This window comes from Lepus europaeus, chromosome 7 (genome assembly GCF_033115175.1).
Source record: "Lepus europaeus isolate LE1 chromosome 7, mLepTim1.pri, whole genome shotgun sequence".
NCBI classification, from domain to species: Eukaryota; Metazoa; Chordata; class Mammalia; order Lagomorpha; family Leporidae; genus Lepus; species Lepus europaeus.
Window position 1 is genome coordinate 105892150 of NC_084833.1, and position 18652 is coordinate 105910801.

Here is an 18652-nt window from a genome sequence, read left to right on the forward strand (position 1 = left end):
TCACACGTGTGCCCGTAGCTCACTGCAGGGCTGTACTCCCAGGCATGAAATACAGATCTCAGCTGGGTAGGGGTGAAGGGCCTGGGTAGGGGGAGATTTTGGAGCCCTTGGCAGTGTTTCCAGGCTTAAGCAGCACCAGCAGATGGGAGGTCCTTCCCCGTGCTGTAAAAGCAGCCTGGGCTGTCCTGTCTGTGTCCCAGGAGGGAGTCAGGGCTCACTGTGGTTCCCTCCGTCCCAGGCTTCCAGTGGTGATCTCTGGCTGGCCCTGTCCTGACATCAGAGGCCCATCGCAGCTCATCATGTCGGACCAGGCCTCCTGCCCAGGAGGTAACCTGCCTGCCCTATCTGCTGCACAGCCCTCAAGCACCTGGGCCAGCGCTGCTTTGTTCTGCAGTTTGTGGAGCTTCTCACCCACTATCTCGCACCCTGCCCCATCACTCAGGATTGCCTGCTGCTGCTGCCGCCTGCAAGGTTGGCTGGAGGGGGCTGAACTGGGCGGGTCGGGAGGCCTACCTTTGACGGCCACGTGGACACTCTGGCTGATGGAGAGCTGGGGCTGGATGAGCACGCTGCAAAGGTACTCGCCCTCGTCCATGCCCTTCTGCACGTCGGTCAGCTTGAGGGTCCCATTCTCAAACACCACCTGCCGGTGGTTGTCGGGCAGCAGCAGCGCGTCCTTGTACCACTTGATGGAGTAGTAGGGGTAGCCGATGACCCTGCAGTTGATGAGCGTGTCCCGGCCGGCCACTGCCGTGATATTCCTCATCGCCCGGATGCTGGGGGGGCCTGAGGAGGAGGAGGAGGAGGAGGAGGAGGAGGAGGAAGAGGGGAGGCAAGGGAAGACGTCAGCTGGGGACAGCCAGGCACTGTCTTGTGGTGTTCTTCTCAGTTGCCTGGCCCCTGAGACTTGGGAGGTGGACATCGGGTGTGGGGCGGGGGGAGAGGGAGGCCTCTACACAAGGCTAAAGGCAGAGGCTGGAGCTAGGGGGCCCACAGTCGCTCTCAGACTCGGTCCCTGGCTTCAGATGGTTGCCAACAGACCTGTTTCAGATACAGCCAGGGTGAGCGGCTACTCCCCTTGCCAAGAAGAGACTGGGTTAAGGGAAATGTGGGGATTTTGGAATTTCCATGCTACTGGCCTATCCTGGCCTTGGGGCCCAAAGATCTCACATGCAGAAAAGATGGAAAGACACCAGGACAGTCCTCACTGCGTGGCCTGACCCTTGCAGCAGGGAGGTGTGTGTCGCAGAGCCCAGAGAAGGGGCTGTAAACGGGGACCCCGGTCACACTGGCCAGGGGTGGAGTGTCCTCTCAGGACCTATGTGGGGGCTCAGAAGCCACCATCAGGAACAGGGCTGCAGAGGGACCAGGAACTCTGTGGCTTCAGGTCTCCATCCAGGAAGTGCGGACAGGACAAGAGTCTCCCAGGGTGCTGCAGCTGTGTCCCTGGCCAGTTCGAATGTGATTCAGGAGGGGGCACCCCGGAGGCCCACATTTCCCCTGTGGGTCTGGAGACCTGGCACAGCGTCCACTGCTGCTGCCCTCCCCTGTGCCACGGCACCCACTGGCCCTTGCCTTCCTCCTCTGCACTTGGGTCAGGGGTCCCTGGTAGGGCCAGATGAGGAATGAGCGGAACCCCGTAGGGATGCAAAGACCTTGGGAACTCAGCTCTCGCCACAGGGATGTGGGGACGGTCACTTCCCCCCCACTCCCAGAGGCTGCCCGCCTCGGGATGCCTTCATCCAGCCTCAGCCTCCTGCTCTTGATGGTTTGAGCCTTTGGGGAGAAGATGAGGCCCTGGCTCCTGGCTGCTTACACTCCCTGGAGCAGGTGGGTTGGCTCAGTGCAGGGTTGGGGGGAACACTGGGAACACAGCTTTCATGGGTACCTGTGTTACAGATCAAGCCTGGCTCCCCTGCCCCATGCTGTCCTTGTGATTGCAAGGCCCTGGGGGGACTGGCAGAAGTGAGCAGGTGCTTAGCATTCCTGGGGCCCAGAGACTGGATGAGTAGGAGGGGGTGGTGGGGCATGTGGGATTCGGGAGAGAAGAAGGGGGGTTGGAGGGGTTGGAATGGGGATGGGGTGACTGTACCAGACACTCACACATGAGAATGGAAGATGGGGCTTGTGGCGGGCAGGGAAAAGGGGGTGAGAGAGAGCGGAGAGACCTCTACTAAAATCAAAATGACGACCAATCGTAAGTACTAATCACCACAAGAATAATGGGAACCACAGAGATGGCAAAGGAACTCAAAAGCCTATTCTGATATTTAAATGTAGACAGGCACCTCTTACGTTTATTCGCGCCTGATATTCAGCACTGCCCACCGAGTTCCGCGCTGCGCACCGGTACACGCCGCCGTCGCGGATCTGGGGGCCCGTGACGTTCATGTGGCTGATGGTGGTGCCGTCCGACATGGTGTACTGGTTGGTGCGGTGGCTTCCATCCCGCACGATGGGCTCGTCGTCCAGGGCCCAGGTGACGGTGGGGGGCGGGGCGCCCTTGGCCGCACACATCAGCGAGAACTGCTCCCCGGGGTTGACCACCTTCTCACTGAAGGACGAGATGATGCGGGGCGTGCCGTCTGCAGGGAGCGAGGAGCCCCCTTCAGGGTCACCGAGCCATGGAGACACCGTCCCACCGGGTCACCCACCCGGCAGGGGGAGCAGGGAGACAGCCGCCATTAACAGCGAAGAAGTGTCATGTGCAACCTTTCCTTTGCAATCCACAGCCCCAGGTTACTACTGTCCACAGGAGACTCCAGCCTTTGGGTCTGCCCTTAGCGCCGAATCTTGGGTGAGTGACTTAACCTCTCCCTGTCTCCACAGCGGCTGCTGGTGGAGGCGGGGGATACTAACTACACTCACCAATGCTTACTGTGGGGATGGAGTGAATCGATGCATTTCAGAGGCTCAGTGTGGCACTTTATAGGGACTTAATACACGTTAGTGCCTCTCCACAGTTCCTTTTTCACCTCTGTCTCCTCCCTAAATGAGTAAAGACACAGAGGCTCAGAAATGACTTGGGTAGAACCATAAGTGAACTTCAAAAGTTCCCGGAAAAATCTAATTAAATGATAAAATTATGTTGGTGCAAACTATGCACAATTTTAAAATAATGTCTTCCACGAACTTTTTGACGACCCCTTGTGTTTATGATTTCAAGAAATTTTGCACCAAAATAAATCTTTTAATTCCACCTGTCCGTGAACTTCTGGAAGTTCCCTACATGTGGAGCAGCAGGGCCCTGTGGAGTGGTCCCAGTCTCTCTGGAAGTGATCCTGCCAGCAGGAAAGGGTGGGTGTTGGAGCCCTGTTAGCAAAACACCTTAAGTTTAAGGCATTAAAATGCAAGTTTCAGAGCCAGCATTGGGAGCAACAATTAAGACACTTGCATCCCATATTGGAGTATATCGGTTCAAGTCCCTGACCTGCTCCCGACTCCAGCTTCCTGCTAATGTGCACCTTGGGAAACGGCAGCTTATGGCTCAAGTCATTGGGTCCCTGCACCTATGAGCAACCCAGATTGAGTCATGGGTTCCTGGCCTCAGCCTGGCCCAGTCGGTGGTATTGTAGGCATTTGGGGAGTTAAACAGTGGATGGGAGACCTCTGCCTCTGTCTCAGCCTTTCACAGAATAATCATAATAAAAAAGCAAATTGTCCAGACACAGCCAAAGGCAGAGGTGGGGAGCCTAGGGCTGGGCCTTAAGTCTTGGTTAACAGAACAATCTTGGGCAAGACAATTAACCTCCTTGCCCAGCTTCCTCATGTGGGATATGGGGATGTAATTACCAGTCCTGGCCAGCCCGCATAAGATCCTTGCAAAGGATTAAAAATGGGCATCAGGCACTTTAAGAAGTCGCAAAGAAAAGAAAATAACCCCTGTGTAACACGGTGCTTCTCACAGTCCACCTGCACTCACACGACCCCAGACTCTGCTGTTTCTCCATCTCCCAGGAATAAAGCCTAGCAGAATCTGGAGCTTCGCAGAACACAGGAGTGGTCCCAGCCCATCCTCTGCCTCCCTCCCCTTCCCCACTCTCAGTCCCTGTCACCAGGCTCATTCCCGTGTGCCAGTCAATGCTGCCCATCCTCCAAGGTCTCGGTCATTCCACCAAGGACAGGTGGGTGAAGGCTGGAGAAGGGCTGACTGGGGCCTCCTGAGATAAGAGGAGTGCATGCTGGGCTGGTGCACCTGCTTGCTGGGCAGAGAGACCAGGGATCCAGCATAAGGAGGAGGTCAGGAGGGCTCAGTCCCCTGAAGACCCACGGGCTGGACAGAGGGAACTTTTTGTTGCAAGAGTGAAAAGTTCTTGGAAGGAACAGGATTGTAGATTTTTCCGGGGTTGGGGGATATGTGTGTGACAGCTCTAAAGAAAGAGCTGGGGAGCTGGCGCTGTGGTGTAGCAGGTAAAGCTGCCACTTGCTGTGCTGGCATCCCATATGGGTGCTGGTTCGAGTCTTGGCTGCTCCACTTCCGATCCAGCTCCCTGCTATGGCCTGGGAAAGCAGCAGAAGATGGCCCAAGTCCTTGAGCCCCTGCACCCACATGGGAGGCTGGGAGGAGGCTCCTGGCTGCTGGCTTCAGATTGGCATAGCACCAGCTATTCCAGTCATTTAGGGAGTGAACCAATGGATGGAAGACCTCTCTCTCTCTCTGCCTCTGCTTCTCTATAACTCTGCTTTTCAAATAAATAAATAAATTTTTTTTTGAAGTAACTTTTTTTTTTTAAGAGAGAATCAGGGAACTTGCTGGGAAGGGTGGGGCTTCTGCCAGCACCCACTGCACCTATGAGCAAATGAGGGCGAGGAGCCACCCCCGGGGTGATGGCAGCCCGGCGGAAGGCTTGGCAGGCTTGACTTTCATTCTCACCCTCCTCTTGCCTGGGCAACTTGTGCAGCGAACAACCTGAACGACTCTACACAGAGGTGCTGGGCGAGGAACCCTGCGTGGTGCAGCTTTAAAGGGAAAGAGACCAGGTGGAAACCCAGGCCCCTGCGAAGATTCCAAAGCTCAGAGCCTCCTGGCACTCTGGGCTCTGCTCTGGGAGACCAAAAACCTTTCCCATCCCAAGTCCCCTCTAGTGGTGAGGTTTTAGCTATGTGGGTGAGCTGAGGCAATGCACTGGGAAGGTGAAGAGGCTTGAATTCAGACCCCTGGGATCTTGGCCAAGTGATGGTCGCCACAGTTCCCTCAACTGTAAAACAGGTCACAAAACAGCAAAGGCGCTGCACACAGAGGAGCCAGGGAGATCGTGCACCTGCCTGGAAAGCAGGGAGCGCGGGCCCAGGCGGCGTGGGGCTTCCCCCCTAGGAGGAGGCAGCAGGCAGCTGGGATCCGGCGACCCTGCCCCGCCCCGCCCCGCCCCTCCTCCTGGAGTCCCCGCTCACCCTCCAGCACGATGATGGCGAAGTCCTGGGCGGTCTGGGCCTTGCGGGTGGCGAAGCACTGGTAGGCCCCAGAGTGGCTCTTCTGGGCCGAGGCGATGAGCAGGGTCTCGTTGCCGAGCCCGCGGATGGAGATGGCCTCGTCCGGCAGCACCAGCTCAGTGTTGCGGTACCAGCGGATGGCGAACTCCGGGGAGCCGCTGAGCGAGCAGGACAGGATGACTGTGCTGCCGATGCCGGTCTTCAGCTTCTTTGGTGTCAGGGTCACGTGAAGCGGCTCTGGGCAGAGTGGGGGAGAGAAACAGAACTTACTGCGGGGAGACGGCCCGTGTGTGTGGGTGGGGGTGGGGAAGCAGTGGCCACAAAAGGCCTGGGTTCTGCAGCCTCCCCTGCCTCCCCCACTCCTGCCCTCTGCCCTGCGGCCACGTTCCTGCCCCCAGCTGCAGCAGCACCAACAACTCTGTGCGGCACTCAAGGCCTCTGGAACATGGCTCCCCTTCTGCTGTCACCCAAGCCTACAGTCTGGAGCATTAGGGACCTGCATGCCTGCCCTGGGCTGCTTCTGGCTCCAGGGCCTCTGCCTAGAGTACTCTCTGCCTAACCCCTACTCATCCTTCACACTGACCTCCTGGATCACCTCCTCCAAGAAGTCTTCCTGGACACCACTCTGCCTTCCAGCGAGCTGAGTTAGGGATCCCTCCTCCAGCCCTACTGTGCACAGCTAGCCCTGCCCTGACCACACTGTCTTTTCATCACCTCTTTTGTGTGTCTCCCTCTGGACTTGGAGCTGCTTGAAAGCAGGGCGACATCTCTCAGTTTTATGTCACTACCAGGACCCAAGCCAAGTTTATTGATGGTGATTGTTAACTGCCTTGAGCCAGCCTCTCTCCCTGTTCTCCGTGGGCTGAGGGCTCTGTACAGGGGACTCCTGTTCTGGGAGCTCGGGACCCCAAGGAGGCAGCCTGCAGGAGAGGGGGAGACTGCAGGCCCACATGGGTTGGGTGCAGCCAAAGCAGACATGACTTCACCCTCGGCTCTCCCTGTCTGCTCCCCCAGAGCCTCTGTCCAGTGCCTGGGAAACATCAGTGTGCAAAGAGGCAGGTGCCTTCCTGCTTATCCCGGTCACCAGCCAGTGATCCCAGGGCTCTGCCAGCTTCTGTCTCCTTGCAGCCTCTGCATGGGCTTGGTGGCAAAATGGGGGTGGGTGTGGAATATGGGGAAGCAAGGCTTTTCTTCCTATGAGCCTGGGAGAAGGGCTGTGGGTGAGGCTGGGAGACAGAGAACAGCTATTTGCTTTTCCTTGAACCTGCCCATCCAGCTGAGCCCGCTGTGGGCTGGGGCGCTGAGGAGTGGAGGAGAATCAAGGACCTCTGTGTATAGGGGCAGTGTGGGTGTGCACACATCTGGAGGTGGTTACTTATTGCACTCCTGTGGGAGTATACTCAGATACGGTGAAGGGACCAACCTGTACATGTGTGTGGGCACCACAGATGTGTGCGTGTGTGTGTGGAGGGACATGTGCATTTTTGGCATATATGTGTGTGTGTGCACGCACACGTATGTGTTGGCTTGCCTGTAGGCACAGGGGCAGGAGCTGTGGACACTGCATTTACCTGGAGTCAGGTTTGCAAGTTTCCAAGGAGCTATGCACCCTCCTGACCCATTTCCTGAGCCTGTGTGTGTATGTATGTGTATGTGTGTGTAGGAGGGTGGGCAAGGAGGAGACAGAAATGTTAGACTGAACTTTTCCGGACGGTGCTTAGGGCAAGAAGGGGCCTGCCGTGCTGCCCAGGGTTTGCTCAGACACGAGGCAGGTGCGCCCCAGCCCCCGAGGTAGGGCTCTCAGCATTTACTGGGCATCTGAGTCGTGCTTGGCCACCCCACGGCATTTCTTGGAGCTCATTCACTCTTCCAGCTTTCCTCTGCCTGGCACTGCGGAGAAACACCGGCAATCGTGCAGACCTCCTTGACCCGGGGGAGGACACTGGGCCCAGACTGGGCTCAGTGAGTCAGACACCAGGCCCGGGAGGCCCCGGGCAGCCACTGCTGTGGGTCTCTGGGCCTCCCCAGGGGCTGCAGGCTTGCAGCTCCTAGCTGATGAGATGGGTGGCGAGCTGGGACAGAGCTGCCTAGGCCAAGCTTCAAGGCACGGTGAAGCCTCCTGCAGGATCACCGCTGGGTGGCTTCCTGGGAAGCCTGGGAAAGAGTGACCCTCACGGCACTGTCAGATGCCACGTTCAGGGGCTCAAGCTACTGCTGCCCCCGTGAGGTGTGGGATTCCCCAGGCGCCTCTACTGCCAGCCCCACTGCAGCCCAGAGAGCAGAGAAGTCTGGGTGCCAGAGCTGGAGGGAGCTGCTTCATTCTCCAGGTGGGGGGAACCTGAGGTCGGGTTCTGCATGAAGAGGTGGGGGTAAGTGGGCCGAGGGGTGACCCCTGGTCTCTCCAGTTCTCATCTAGGCTTCTTTGCCTGCCTGGGGGCTCCCTGGCCCCTGGGGCTCTGTGCCGGGTGGGGGTGGGAGAACAGGAAAGGGCAGAGCCGAGGCCCGGCTGATACAGCGGGGGAGGCTGACTGCGTTGTTTATAGCTCGTGTCTGATCCGATGGGTCACTGCCTCCACCAATCATCATTACGTGGTCTGAATGTCACGCTAGGCTGGGGCCATATGTCTTGTCGAAAGGATTCGAATCAGCACTGCTTCCACGGCTGCAGACACCGCCTCCCCCAGCCAGCCAAGCCTTGACCCCATAGTGAGCTCCTAGCACCACCCTCGTTGTCCCAGTTAACCCTCGTGACCTCCGGCTGGGCTCACTGTCCCCTTTCACAGAGGACACTGAGCTGATGGTCCTGGGCAGAACCACGGGCACTGCTAGAGCACCCAGCTACCATCCGCAGCCTGGATAATCTCCGGAGCAGGTGCGGCTTCCAGCCCAGTCCTCCCAGTCCACATTTCGGGCCCCTCAAATGTTCCTGGGACTGCCTACAAGGCTCTCCCTACTCACCGATGACTGTAAGGACACCTGTGGCCTCTGCCGAACCAAAGGTGTTGGTGACCTCACAGATATAGGTGCCACTGTCCTCGGTCCGCAGGTCATTGATGGTCAGCCCGGTGATGCGCTTGGTCCAGCGGCTGTCGGCTGGGAGTGGCCGGCCGTCCTTGAGCCAGCGGATGGCAGGGATGGGGTAGCCCGAGGCAGCACAGGGTAGCTCCACGGTGTGGCCGGCCCACACTTCTTGGGAGTGGAAGCCGTCCAGGATGGTGGGGATGGACTCGGCAGGGTCTGGAAGACAGAGAGTGTTGGCAGCCCTTGGCCAGGCCCCAGGGGGATCGAGCTGGGGCTGGGGCAGAAAGGGTGACAGGAGCCTGCTGCCCACTGGTGCCTGCAGGGAGTGGGTCTTGGCATGGCTCCAAGTGAGTGTCAGGGTGGTGGGGGGCTCTGTCTCCTGCGTTGAGGCCATGCAGAGTCCCTGAGGACCACATTTGGGAGCAGGGGCCAGAGGGGCAGAGAACGTGTTGGCATTCAGGCTAGAATGATAGACGGGGAGATGGAAGAGGAAGAAACAGAAGATGGGGCAGAGAGGGAGGGGTGGGCGTGAGAGCTGTCTAAACACAGAGTCCCTGCAGTCTGGCCAGCCAGGAGCGGGGATGGCCAGGAGAATCCTGACGTCCAAGTTCACAGTTCTTGATCAGCCTCTGTCTGGGTCTCACCCTGGGCTGGAGGAGCCCCTGTCTACCTGCCCTTCCCTTGTCTTCCCCTGTGGGTGCCCTGGACAGGCTCAGAGGCCACAGCACTTCCACTGGTGCTAGAAGGGCTCAGGCACTCGGGCTTTTCCCTTCTGCAGACCCCCTCACCCCCGCCTCGCACTCCTCACACTCCCTGACATTCCTGTGTTCTGCATTCCCAAACCAGTGGCCCTGAGACCCCAGGCCCCAAACTGCGGGAGACCAAGGCCCCTTGGGGATCAGTTCCTGTGTATGGTACTCATGCCATTTATTTTTATTTATTTGAAAACTAGAGTGATAGAAAGAAAGGGAGGGAGAGAGGGAAAAAGGAAGAGAGGGAAGGAGAGAAAGGCATTGTCTATCCGCTAGTTCACTCCCTGAAAGGCTACAGTGGTTGAGTTTGCGTCAGGTTGAAGCCAGGAGCCTGGAATTCCTTCTGGGTCCCTCACATGGGTGGCAGGGGCCCATGTACCTGGTCATCTTCCACTGCTTTCCCAGCAGGGAGCTGGATCAGGAGGGGAGCATCTGGGACTCACAGTGGGGCTCCGATATGAGATGCCGGTGGCTGCTTAACCCTGCTGTGCCATTTCTGGGAGGGTGTCTTGGCTGCTGTCCAGTCTTGCTCTCCCTCTTCAGCCTCCCTGTCCCTGGCTTTTCTGCTCCTGGGAGACCTCCCCCAACTTTTAAACTTCCACAGGCCCCCTTTACCTGCATGCAATAGGACCTGATTCCAGGGCTGCTGGGATCTGGTCCAAGCACTCCGGGCCTGCCCAGCCTCTCTCAGTCCCACCCCCACATCTGCAGGCCTCCACCATGGAGCACAGGGCCCGCCCACGGCGGGCGATTGGCTCCCATTCAGCTTTCACTGACCAGTGTCAGCGTCCCCACCTCTGGGTGCCCCCACCACCACCACCACCTTTGCCTCCCACAGAGCTCCTCTCATTCTATTTCCAAGCAGCATCCGTCCCCTGGTTTAAAGGAAAGTTTTAAAGGGCTTTTTTTTTTTTTTTCTTTTTGAACAGGGACCATGAGCACAGGGCAAAGCTTTTAGAAAGTCTAGAAGAACCTGCAGGGAGAGGGCGTGTCCCTGCACCCCTGCCGCCAGCCAGCCTATTGCCTCCCCGTCCCAGCAGCAGTCAGAGCAAGCCATGTGTCCCTCTGTCCCAACACAGTGGGCCCTTGAGGCAGTGTGGAGCCAGGGCTGTACCTCCTGGGCCTGGCCCAGGGCTGGTGAACCATCAGCGGCCGAGGGTATGGGGTGGGCCTGTGGCCTGCTCTTTCTGGATAAAACCCACATGGCAGAACTTGAAGACCTGGCTTCAGGACCACCCTGGAGGGCAGCAAAGCAGGCTGCTAGGGTCAGAGAGGGGCCAGGGGCCTCCCCAGGATCACGGGGCATAGCAAAGATCAGAAGCCTGCTTGGTTAGGAAGTAGGGTCTAAGGTGGAATCATCTGAAATCCTCAACTTGGCCTGGGAGTGAATGGAGGGGGCCTGCTGACCCATGGGCTCTTTTCATCACTCATGGGCACTTCCTGTGCCTCTGCTCGTCTGCCCTCGAGAGGGATGGGTTGTGGAGCTTCCCTCCAGGGGAAAGACCTTCAAGAACATTCTCTTCCCACCCCCGGGGGGGCTCTTCAGGAGGTGGTTGTGGGTGGAGAAGGAGCCAGGGTTCTCACTGAAAGCCAGGTGACCTTGGATGAGTCTAGTGACCTCTCAGACCCTGGGTCTCCCCAGATGTGTGGTGGCAGTGATAACACAGCCTCTAGGTCTCACAAGGCTGTTGTGGGCAACTCATGGCGAAATGTGGGTCACAGCGCTTTCCAGAAGCTTCCTCGAGATGCAGATGTGCAGGGCAATTACTTCTTCCCTGCCAGACTCTGTGGCCTCTTCCCTCAGCGCCCAACCCGATGGGAAAGGCTGGGATGAACAAAAACCTGGTGCCAGGGAAGAATTACTCAATGTGACACTTAATTGATGCAAAATACACAAATTCCGTGGCACTCTGCAGAATTTACAAGCGAGGGGCGGCTGGAGGAAGGGGCGGGGGGGAGGGAATTAATCACCGAGGCTCAGGCGTGAAATTAAATTCTGAGGGAGAGAAACCTCTTTCATTACTGCGAGCAGAAGTAAAACGCTGTGGCGTGTACGCGGCAGCAGCCCCGGGGGACTGGGTGCTGCCAGCGCTGGCATGGGGCTGGGGGAGACAGATGGCCCGCCTGAGGAGTTGCTGAGGGTTGTGCACTGGGGCAGGGCTGGGCTGGGCCGCAGGTCCAAGGCACCCAGGGCTTAGGACAGAGCTTCTGCACCTGACTCTGTTCTTGGGAGTGGGGTGGTGGGGTGGGGTGGGGGCGTGGCCTGGGCCTGGAGTAAGTGCTAGGTAAACTCACAGGCACTGTATGTAGAGAATCCTTGTGATGGACTTGAATTTGGGGGGGTGGGGGTTTCAAATTACTCTTGCAACTGCCTCTTCTCACTTAGAAAACATGGGAAAATGGAAAACGGCCTCCCCACCCTCTTTGGAAATGTGGAAGGGATCATCATAATAGCCCAGCAGCCGCAGAACAGCGGTAAAGACCACTCCGGCAGCAAGGGCAGCAGCTGCCTGTCCGGGGCTCCCTGCAGGTCTGAACCGGCCATGCTTTTTATCTACAGAATCAGGTTTTGTTTTCAGTCCATTTTGTCGCTCCCACTTTAACAGATCCAGAAGCTGTAGTTTGGAGATGCTTTTCCTTCGATGCCAGGTTGCACAGCCAGGAAGTGGTGAGGCTGAGACAGAAGCTCTGGCCGGATTCCTAAACACTCTTTAACAGTGTGTCCCATCACTGACTCCCTGCTGCCCTGCTCCCACCATAGCTAGCACTAAGTGGGCACTGAAGACGTGAGCACAGGGTGGCTCCTGCCACCACCATCTCCAACACATCGTCCCACGCATCATCTCACCCACTCCTCTCCCTTGTGAGCTGGGTACCCACAGCCCCTACGGCCCTGGCCGCTAGACCCTGGGGCATCTCAGGGGATGCTGACCCACCCCCCCACCCCCAGGAGATCTGAAGTGGGGAGGGCGGGGCGGGGAGCCTGGGGCACTGGCTCCCCACCACAATTCCCCTCTGCATTGCCTCTCTGGTATCAGTTGCATTTTTGCCGAGACAAGCAGCTTGCCGACAAGCAGCCTTGCCACATCACATCACATCACATCAGGGCCCGCGTCACTGCACGGCTCCCTCCCCTCGCCCCGCCTCCCTCCGTTCTGTCCCCAGGGCTCCCTCCTCCTTCCCTTCTCCTAGGTCTTCCTTTGTCTCTCGGTTCTGTTCTCCCCTCCTGTATCTCTCTGCCTCTGTCCTCCCATCCCTCAGGGTACATTCCAGCCTCACTCCCATTTCTCAGATGGGACTTTAGCTGGTGCTGGTTCCTCCCACTCTCCTCCACTGGCCCTTTTCCTCACAGCTGCTGGGGGATGGGAAGGGTGGCAGGTTCTCCAGTTTTGAGAATCGTGCTCTAGGGGTGGGCATTGAACCAAGCCCTTGAGATGCCCACAGCCCGTACCAGAGCATCTGGGTCCCACTCCCAACTCCAGTTTCCTGTGAATGTGGACCTCGGGAGGCAGTGGGGATGGCTCAGGTACTTGGGGTCCTGCCACCATCTGGGAGACCCACATTAAGTCCCCAGCTCCCTTTTGGGAGAACCAGCTCGTTGTCTCTGTCTCTCCGCCTCTCAAATACATACATACATAAATTTTAAAAGGATGCCTTTTTATTACAATTGGACAGGAGGAAGACTTGTATAGTAGAGTGACTATAGTTAATGAGATTGTACTTTTTTTTTTAAAAAAAAGCTAGAAGGCAGGACTTAAAGAAATGCTGGCTGTTTGAGGAGAGAGCTCGCTTGCCCTGATGTAAACAACGTGGATGGATATACGTGCATTGAAACATCACCTGGTACTCCATAAATACATGCAATTTTTATGTATCGGTTAACATTGTTTTTACAAATGTCTTTTTTTGAGGAACTCCCCCGAAATTCCCCCTGGAAGCTGGAGGTCGGCCTGAGTGGTTAGAGAATGGAGGGGTTGGCTGGAGGTGGGGGTGGGGAAACGGAGCAGCTCTGCATAAGGCGGGGTCTCGGCGCCCTTCCCACATTGTGGGAGAAGCATGCAAATAAGATGCAAAACAGCCTCTAAACAAGTCCCAGCACATTTGGGAATGGGACTGCAGATTCCAAAGCTAAGTCACAAAGACAGCGCCCGCATAGGGCAGCCCGATGCCTCCGCATGTGACAGCGGTTTCCCTTGGCCTCGATAATGCCGTAAATATTTACTTAGCGCCAACTGTGTGCCAGGCGCGGAAGACATGGAGTGAGTCGGGGAGCACGGTCCTTGTCCTCCCAGCTCCTGCTGTCCTGTTTTTGCCTCCGAATGTGTTAGGCAAAGGAGGCCCCTGAGAGAGTGACGCTGGGGTGGCTCTCACCAAACCACAGAACACCAGGGGCAGACAGGATCCAGGGCAGGCAATCAGACCAGCTCCTATCCCAGAGGCCTGGCGGGGGGGCCCTGTGTGACGACGGGGGGGTCTCATCCCCAAAGCCCCCTGTTTTCACTATTAGATCATCCTGCTTCCAAAAGCCACTCCCATCTCAGATTTGCAACCTGCAGGCTGCGATCTATTAGGAGGTGGTGAAACCCCTTTGGGAAGTTGAGATCAGCATTTGGGAAAATGAAAATAAGGTAAAATAGAACAGAAATATCAGTGTGTGTTGCCCGGGTTATAATACAATCGTCTGCCTGGGGATTGCTATCAAAAAAGGTTTGGAGACCAGGAAGCTGGAGGGGCGCCGTATGCCTGCTTTTCCACTCTGGGATTACAGCTTGGGGTGGGCACCCAGCCAGTGCCGTGGGGTGGGGAGGGCTGCGGCTAGGAGGAGCCCAGGGCCAAGGGGCCCAGAGTTTGCATTCTAGCCGCTGTGTCTCCCCTGCAAGTTGCCTGGTTTCCATACGCTGTGGTTTTCTCACCTGTTAAATTAGGGAGAACAGCACCTCATAGGGCTGCCACGGTGCTTTACAGCCAGCCAATGAGGGAACTCCCAGGTCCATAGGGCCATCCAGCAAATACCAGCTTCCATCCCTCCCAGGAAGCTACAATAATAGCCCTTCAGAAATGAACTGTTTACAGTTATATTCTTCAGGGCTGGTGCTGTGGCACAGCGGGTCAAGCCACCGCCCACAATGCCGGCATCTCATATAAGCCCTGGTTTGAGTCCTGGCTGCTCCACTTTCTTCTTTGATTTTTTTTCAAGATTTATTTATTTATTTATTTATTTACTTAAGAAGCAGAGTTACAGACAGAGGGAGACACACACAGAGATCTTCCATCTACAGGTTCACTCCCCAGATGGCAGCAACGGACAGGGCTGGGTTAGGCTGAAGCCAGGAACCTGGAGCTTCACCCGGGTCTCTTATGTGGGTGCAGGGGCCCAAGTACCTGTGCCATCCTCCGCTGCTTTTCCAGGCATTTTAGCAGAAAGCTGAATCGGAAGTGGAGTCAGATGGAGTTCCTGGCTCCTGTGTTTGGCCCTTGCCCAGCCTGGGCCATTGGGACCATCTGGGGGATGAACCAGAGGGTGCAAGTTCTCTCTGGCTTTCTCTGTGTCTCCCTCGATCCTTCTGTAACTTTGCCTTTCAAATAAACAGAATAAATCTTTTTTTTTTTTTTTTTGACAGGCAGAGTGGACAGTGAGAGAGAGAGACAGAGAGAAAGGTCTTCCTTTGCCGTTGGTTCAACCTCCAGCCGGCGCGCTACGGCCGGCGCACCGTGCTGAACCGAAGGCAGGAGCCAGGTGCTTCTCCTGGTCTCCCATGGGGTGCAGGGCCCAAGCACTTGGGCCATCGTCCACTGCACTCCCTGGCCACAACAGAGAGCTGGCCTGGAAGAGGGGCAACCGGGACAGAATCCGGCGCCCCGACCGGGACTAGAACCCCGTGTGCCGGCGCCGCAAGGCAGAGGATTAGCCTGTTGAGCCGCGGCGCCGGCCAGAATAAATCTTAAAACATTATAATCTGCCTGCTCTGCAATGTCAAGAGGTGAAGAGACACATGTACTCATGGGTAAAACAGAATTGTGCAGAAACTCAGACCCCAGGAGATGCAAACGCCCTGACTTGCAGGTGAACAGTCCCTGTGAGCATCAATTTTGTCTATGAGCTTCCTGATGGGGAAGGCAAGGAAAGGAACAGGAGGGTGGGCTACACAGCCCCCACTGCTGGATAGATGGATATATGCTGGGTCTCCAGGGGAGTACAGACCCCACATCCAAACTGGACAAGGTCTTCCCCAGTGCCTTCCGTAGCTGGCCTCTTTCATCTCCTTCTGGAGCACACAGGGGACTTCTCGATTGCTGATGGGATGAACCCGTGGCTTCCCTCCCCAGCGCCCCGGCCTACCTGTCACGGAGAGGCGGGCCCCGTTGCTCTGTCGGGTCTCCCCGCTGTACTTGTGCTTGGTGATGCAGCGGTAGGTGGACAGCGCGTCCTCCTTCTGCAGGTCAGAGATGTACAGCCCGCCGTGGGAAGTAATAAAAAACCTGTTTTCTGGAGACACAATCAGGACAGAGTCTATTACTGCCTAACCTGGGCAGCTCTGGCTGGCAGCTGGCTTCTCCCAGGCCTGTTCTGTTGCCCAGAGAGAAGAGGCAATGGAGAGACGAGGGGGAGCTTGGTGCAGCCTCAGAGGCGGGGGAACATCTCTGATGGGTGAGGATTTCCCACACACCATCAAAATGACAAATAGAAATTACAGCAATTGTTCCCTTAAGTATCGATGCATCAGGGTTTAACAGAAAGAAGCTGGGGTTCAGAGTCAGGCTGGGATCTCAGTCCCGCCATCTGGCTGTTCTACTTACTAGCAGTGTGACCTTGGGAAAGTTGCTTAACCTCTCTGAATCTTACTTGTGTAAGAGGGTGCAAATAATACGTCACAGGGTGACTCTATGGATTAGAAAATGATCGAGTGTTTGGTACACAGCAAGTGTCCATTCAGTGGATATCAACCCTCATCTTTCCTTTCCTCTGTCACATTCATTGCTCGGTGGCCAAGTGACCAGCACGAGTCACACAGCAAGCAAGGGGACTGGATCTGCCATCTTCTGACTCCCAGCACTCCTGCTGCATTGAACCAAACACAAGCCTGAATCCTTTTCTCTCAATTTAAATCGCTTACGCACACAACCGATGACTTCTGAGCTAAGCTATACCACGAGTGGGGACACGGGGATGCAAATGCCCAGGAACAGTCTGCCAGTGTTTCGGGGACACCCACTCCGTGCAGGCAGAGGAAGGGCTGGGCACTGTGCCTGACCTTATCCCTGCCGGCACTGTAGGCCTCAGCAGGAAGCAGGAGGCTCCGGCAGCTGTGTGCCCATTTTGCCCGATGCGACCTTGGAGTCCACCCAGAGGTGGAGTGCATGTTCCTGTCCAGGGTCTTAACCTTGACCTTGAGCTAAGTGTGGACCTGAGCCTTGGGAAGGGCTTTTATGCAGATTCTGGACCCCCTAGGTGTCTGGCAGTGTCCCCCATGGAGACCGAGACGAGTCTCTGACTGGGTCCCTCTGCCCGCTCTCTGGGGGTGGTTGCTCCTCCCAGGAAGGCACTTCCCTCAGGAGTGGTGACAGTGACTTAGAGCCACGGAAGCACGGGAGAGGGTGACAAGCTAATACTGGACACAGCTTTTGTCAGGAACCAGGTTGCCCCTGGTGACTCAGATCTTGTTATGTACAAGTCTGCTTCCCCCCATGCACACATACACAGTCATACAGACAGAGCAGACACAGAGACACACACAGACACACATACTCACACACACACTTACACACTCACACAGACACACAGAGACACACCCATACACTCACATACACACACGTACCAAGTGACACCTCCTGAACCAGTGACAAGAGCGCTGACTGTGGCTCATCCTCCCGTGAGGAACATTCTGTGCTGTTCCCTGACCCCCATATGCACACTCGTCCAAGTCTCGGCTTTTGGGGCTGGGCACCCACCAAGTAGGGGAGGCTGAGGAACTGCAGGGTTGAAAAATTCAACATGCTTGACACCGTCTTTGACAGACACTCTACCTTTCATTTGAATATCTCTGGGGCCGGGGAGCTCACTACCTCTCTCAGCAGTCCATCCCAAAGCTAGCAGCTCTGACTTTTTTTTTTGACAGGCAGAGTGGACAGTGAGAGAGAGAGACAGAGAGAAAGGTCTTCCTTTGCCGTTGGTTCACTCTCCAATGGCCGCTGTGGCCAGTGTGCTGCGGCCGGCGCACCGCGCTGATCTGAAGCCAGGAGCCTGGTGCCTCTTCTTGGTCTCCCATGTAGGTGCAGGGCCAAAGCACTTGGGCCATCCTCCACTGCACTCCTGGGCCACAGCAGAGAGCTGGACTAGAAGAGGGGCAACCGGGACAGGATCGGTGCCCCGACCGGGACTAGAACCAGGGGTGCCAGCGCCGCAGGCGGAGGATTAGCCTAGTGAGCCGCGGTGCCAGCAGCTCTGACTTTTACATACATCTCCCTTGCTGCCTTCAGAACCTGCTGGAACCCATTTTTCTGGTGCTTCCCTCACACCGGGGAGGGTTGCTGTTGTGCCTCTTGGCTTCGGTTTATGCTAAACAGCGTGTGGCTTTTCGTTATAATAGTTATTAACTATGGATTCAGGTAACTCCATCAACCGGGTCTCACACTTGGGAATGAAGTTGGCTTAGCTATGAGTCTCCAAATCGCCCCCTTGCCTACTTTCTGCCCCCCCTCCCCACAACACGGGAGCTCCTGTGTGCCAGGTGCTTTGCTTAGGGTGGGCTCCAACCATCTGACTCAACCACTCAGGGCGGGAAAGAACCAAGACTGGCGACTCCCAGGCTAGATAGCACTGACTCATTACCTCAAGGGCCAGTGTGGGAGTGGGCAGAAGCCCCATCCTGGGATCTCCCCGCTGTCTACTGAAGACCCTGGTCTTCCCCCACAGCCACCTCCCCTGCACAGTGGCTGTGTGTCTATGTTGGTCCCCAGGTGAGTGCTCAGCCATCTGGCAACCTGCCTGTCCCCTGGGACCTGGAGTTTGTGGACACTCCCTCCCTCCACCTGTTCCCTCCAGCACGCCCCTCCACAACTGTGCAGACCCCACTCAGCGCTGAAGTGTTGAAGACAAAAGGGAAGCTGGTGGGGCGGGCGGGACCTGGGGGCCCGCTGCTGGTGGTGGGAGAGGAAGCGGAGGAGGAGGCTCGGAGACAGCCTGGCTCCCCCGCCGCGGGCCCCCGCAGGTGCTGCTGTGTCTCCGTGTTGTGACATCCGGAAGTCAAACGTGGATGCTCTCCCGTCATTTTTCACGGAACTGGGACTGGAATGCAGAACTACTGGAAGGCGCTGCTGCCAATCACAAGTGCCAGGGTCAGGAGGCGGTGGCGAGGGGGTGAGGGACAGACACCAACATCCACAGCTACAGCCCACAGGTGTCCTAGCTCTGCATGGCAGGGGCCCTGTGGTCTCACCTCTCTGCGAGC

At 56.9% G+C, this 18652-nt stretch overlaps 1 protein-coding gene across 1 annotated transcript in view; it reads right to left on the reverse strand.

The window, feature by feature from the left end:
- The window catches only part of DSCAML1 (DS cell adhesion molecule like 1), a 324313-nt gene that overhangs the window by 78728 nt on the left and 226933 nt on the right, over positions 1-18652 (reverse strand). The window contains exons 3-7 of the mRNA XM_062197103.1: positions 15544-15690; positions 8389-8667; positions 5392-5667; positions 2289-2585; positions 514-786 (exon numbers count right to left, since the gene is read on the reverse strand). Of these exons, the coding sequence (XP_062053087.1) occupies positions 514-786; positions 2289-2585; positions 5392-5667; positions 8389-8667; positions 15544-15690 (1272 nt within the window). The remainder of the gene's footprint in view (positions 1-513; positions 787-2288; positions 2586-5391; positions 5668-8388; positions 8668-15543; positions 15691-18652) is intronic.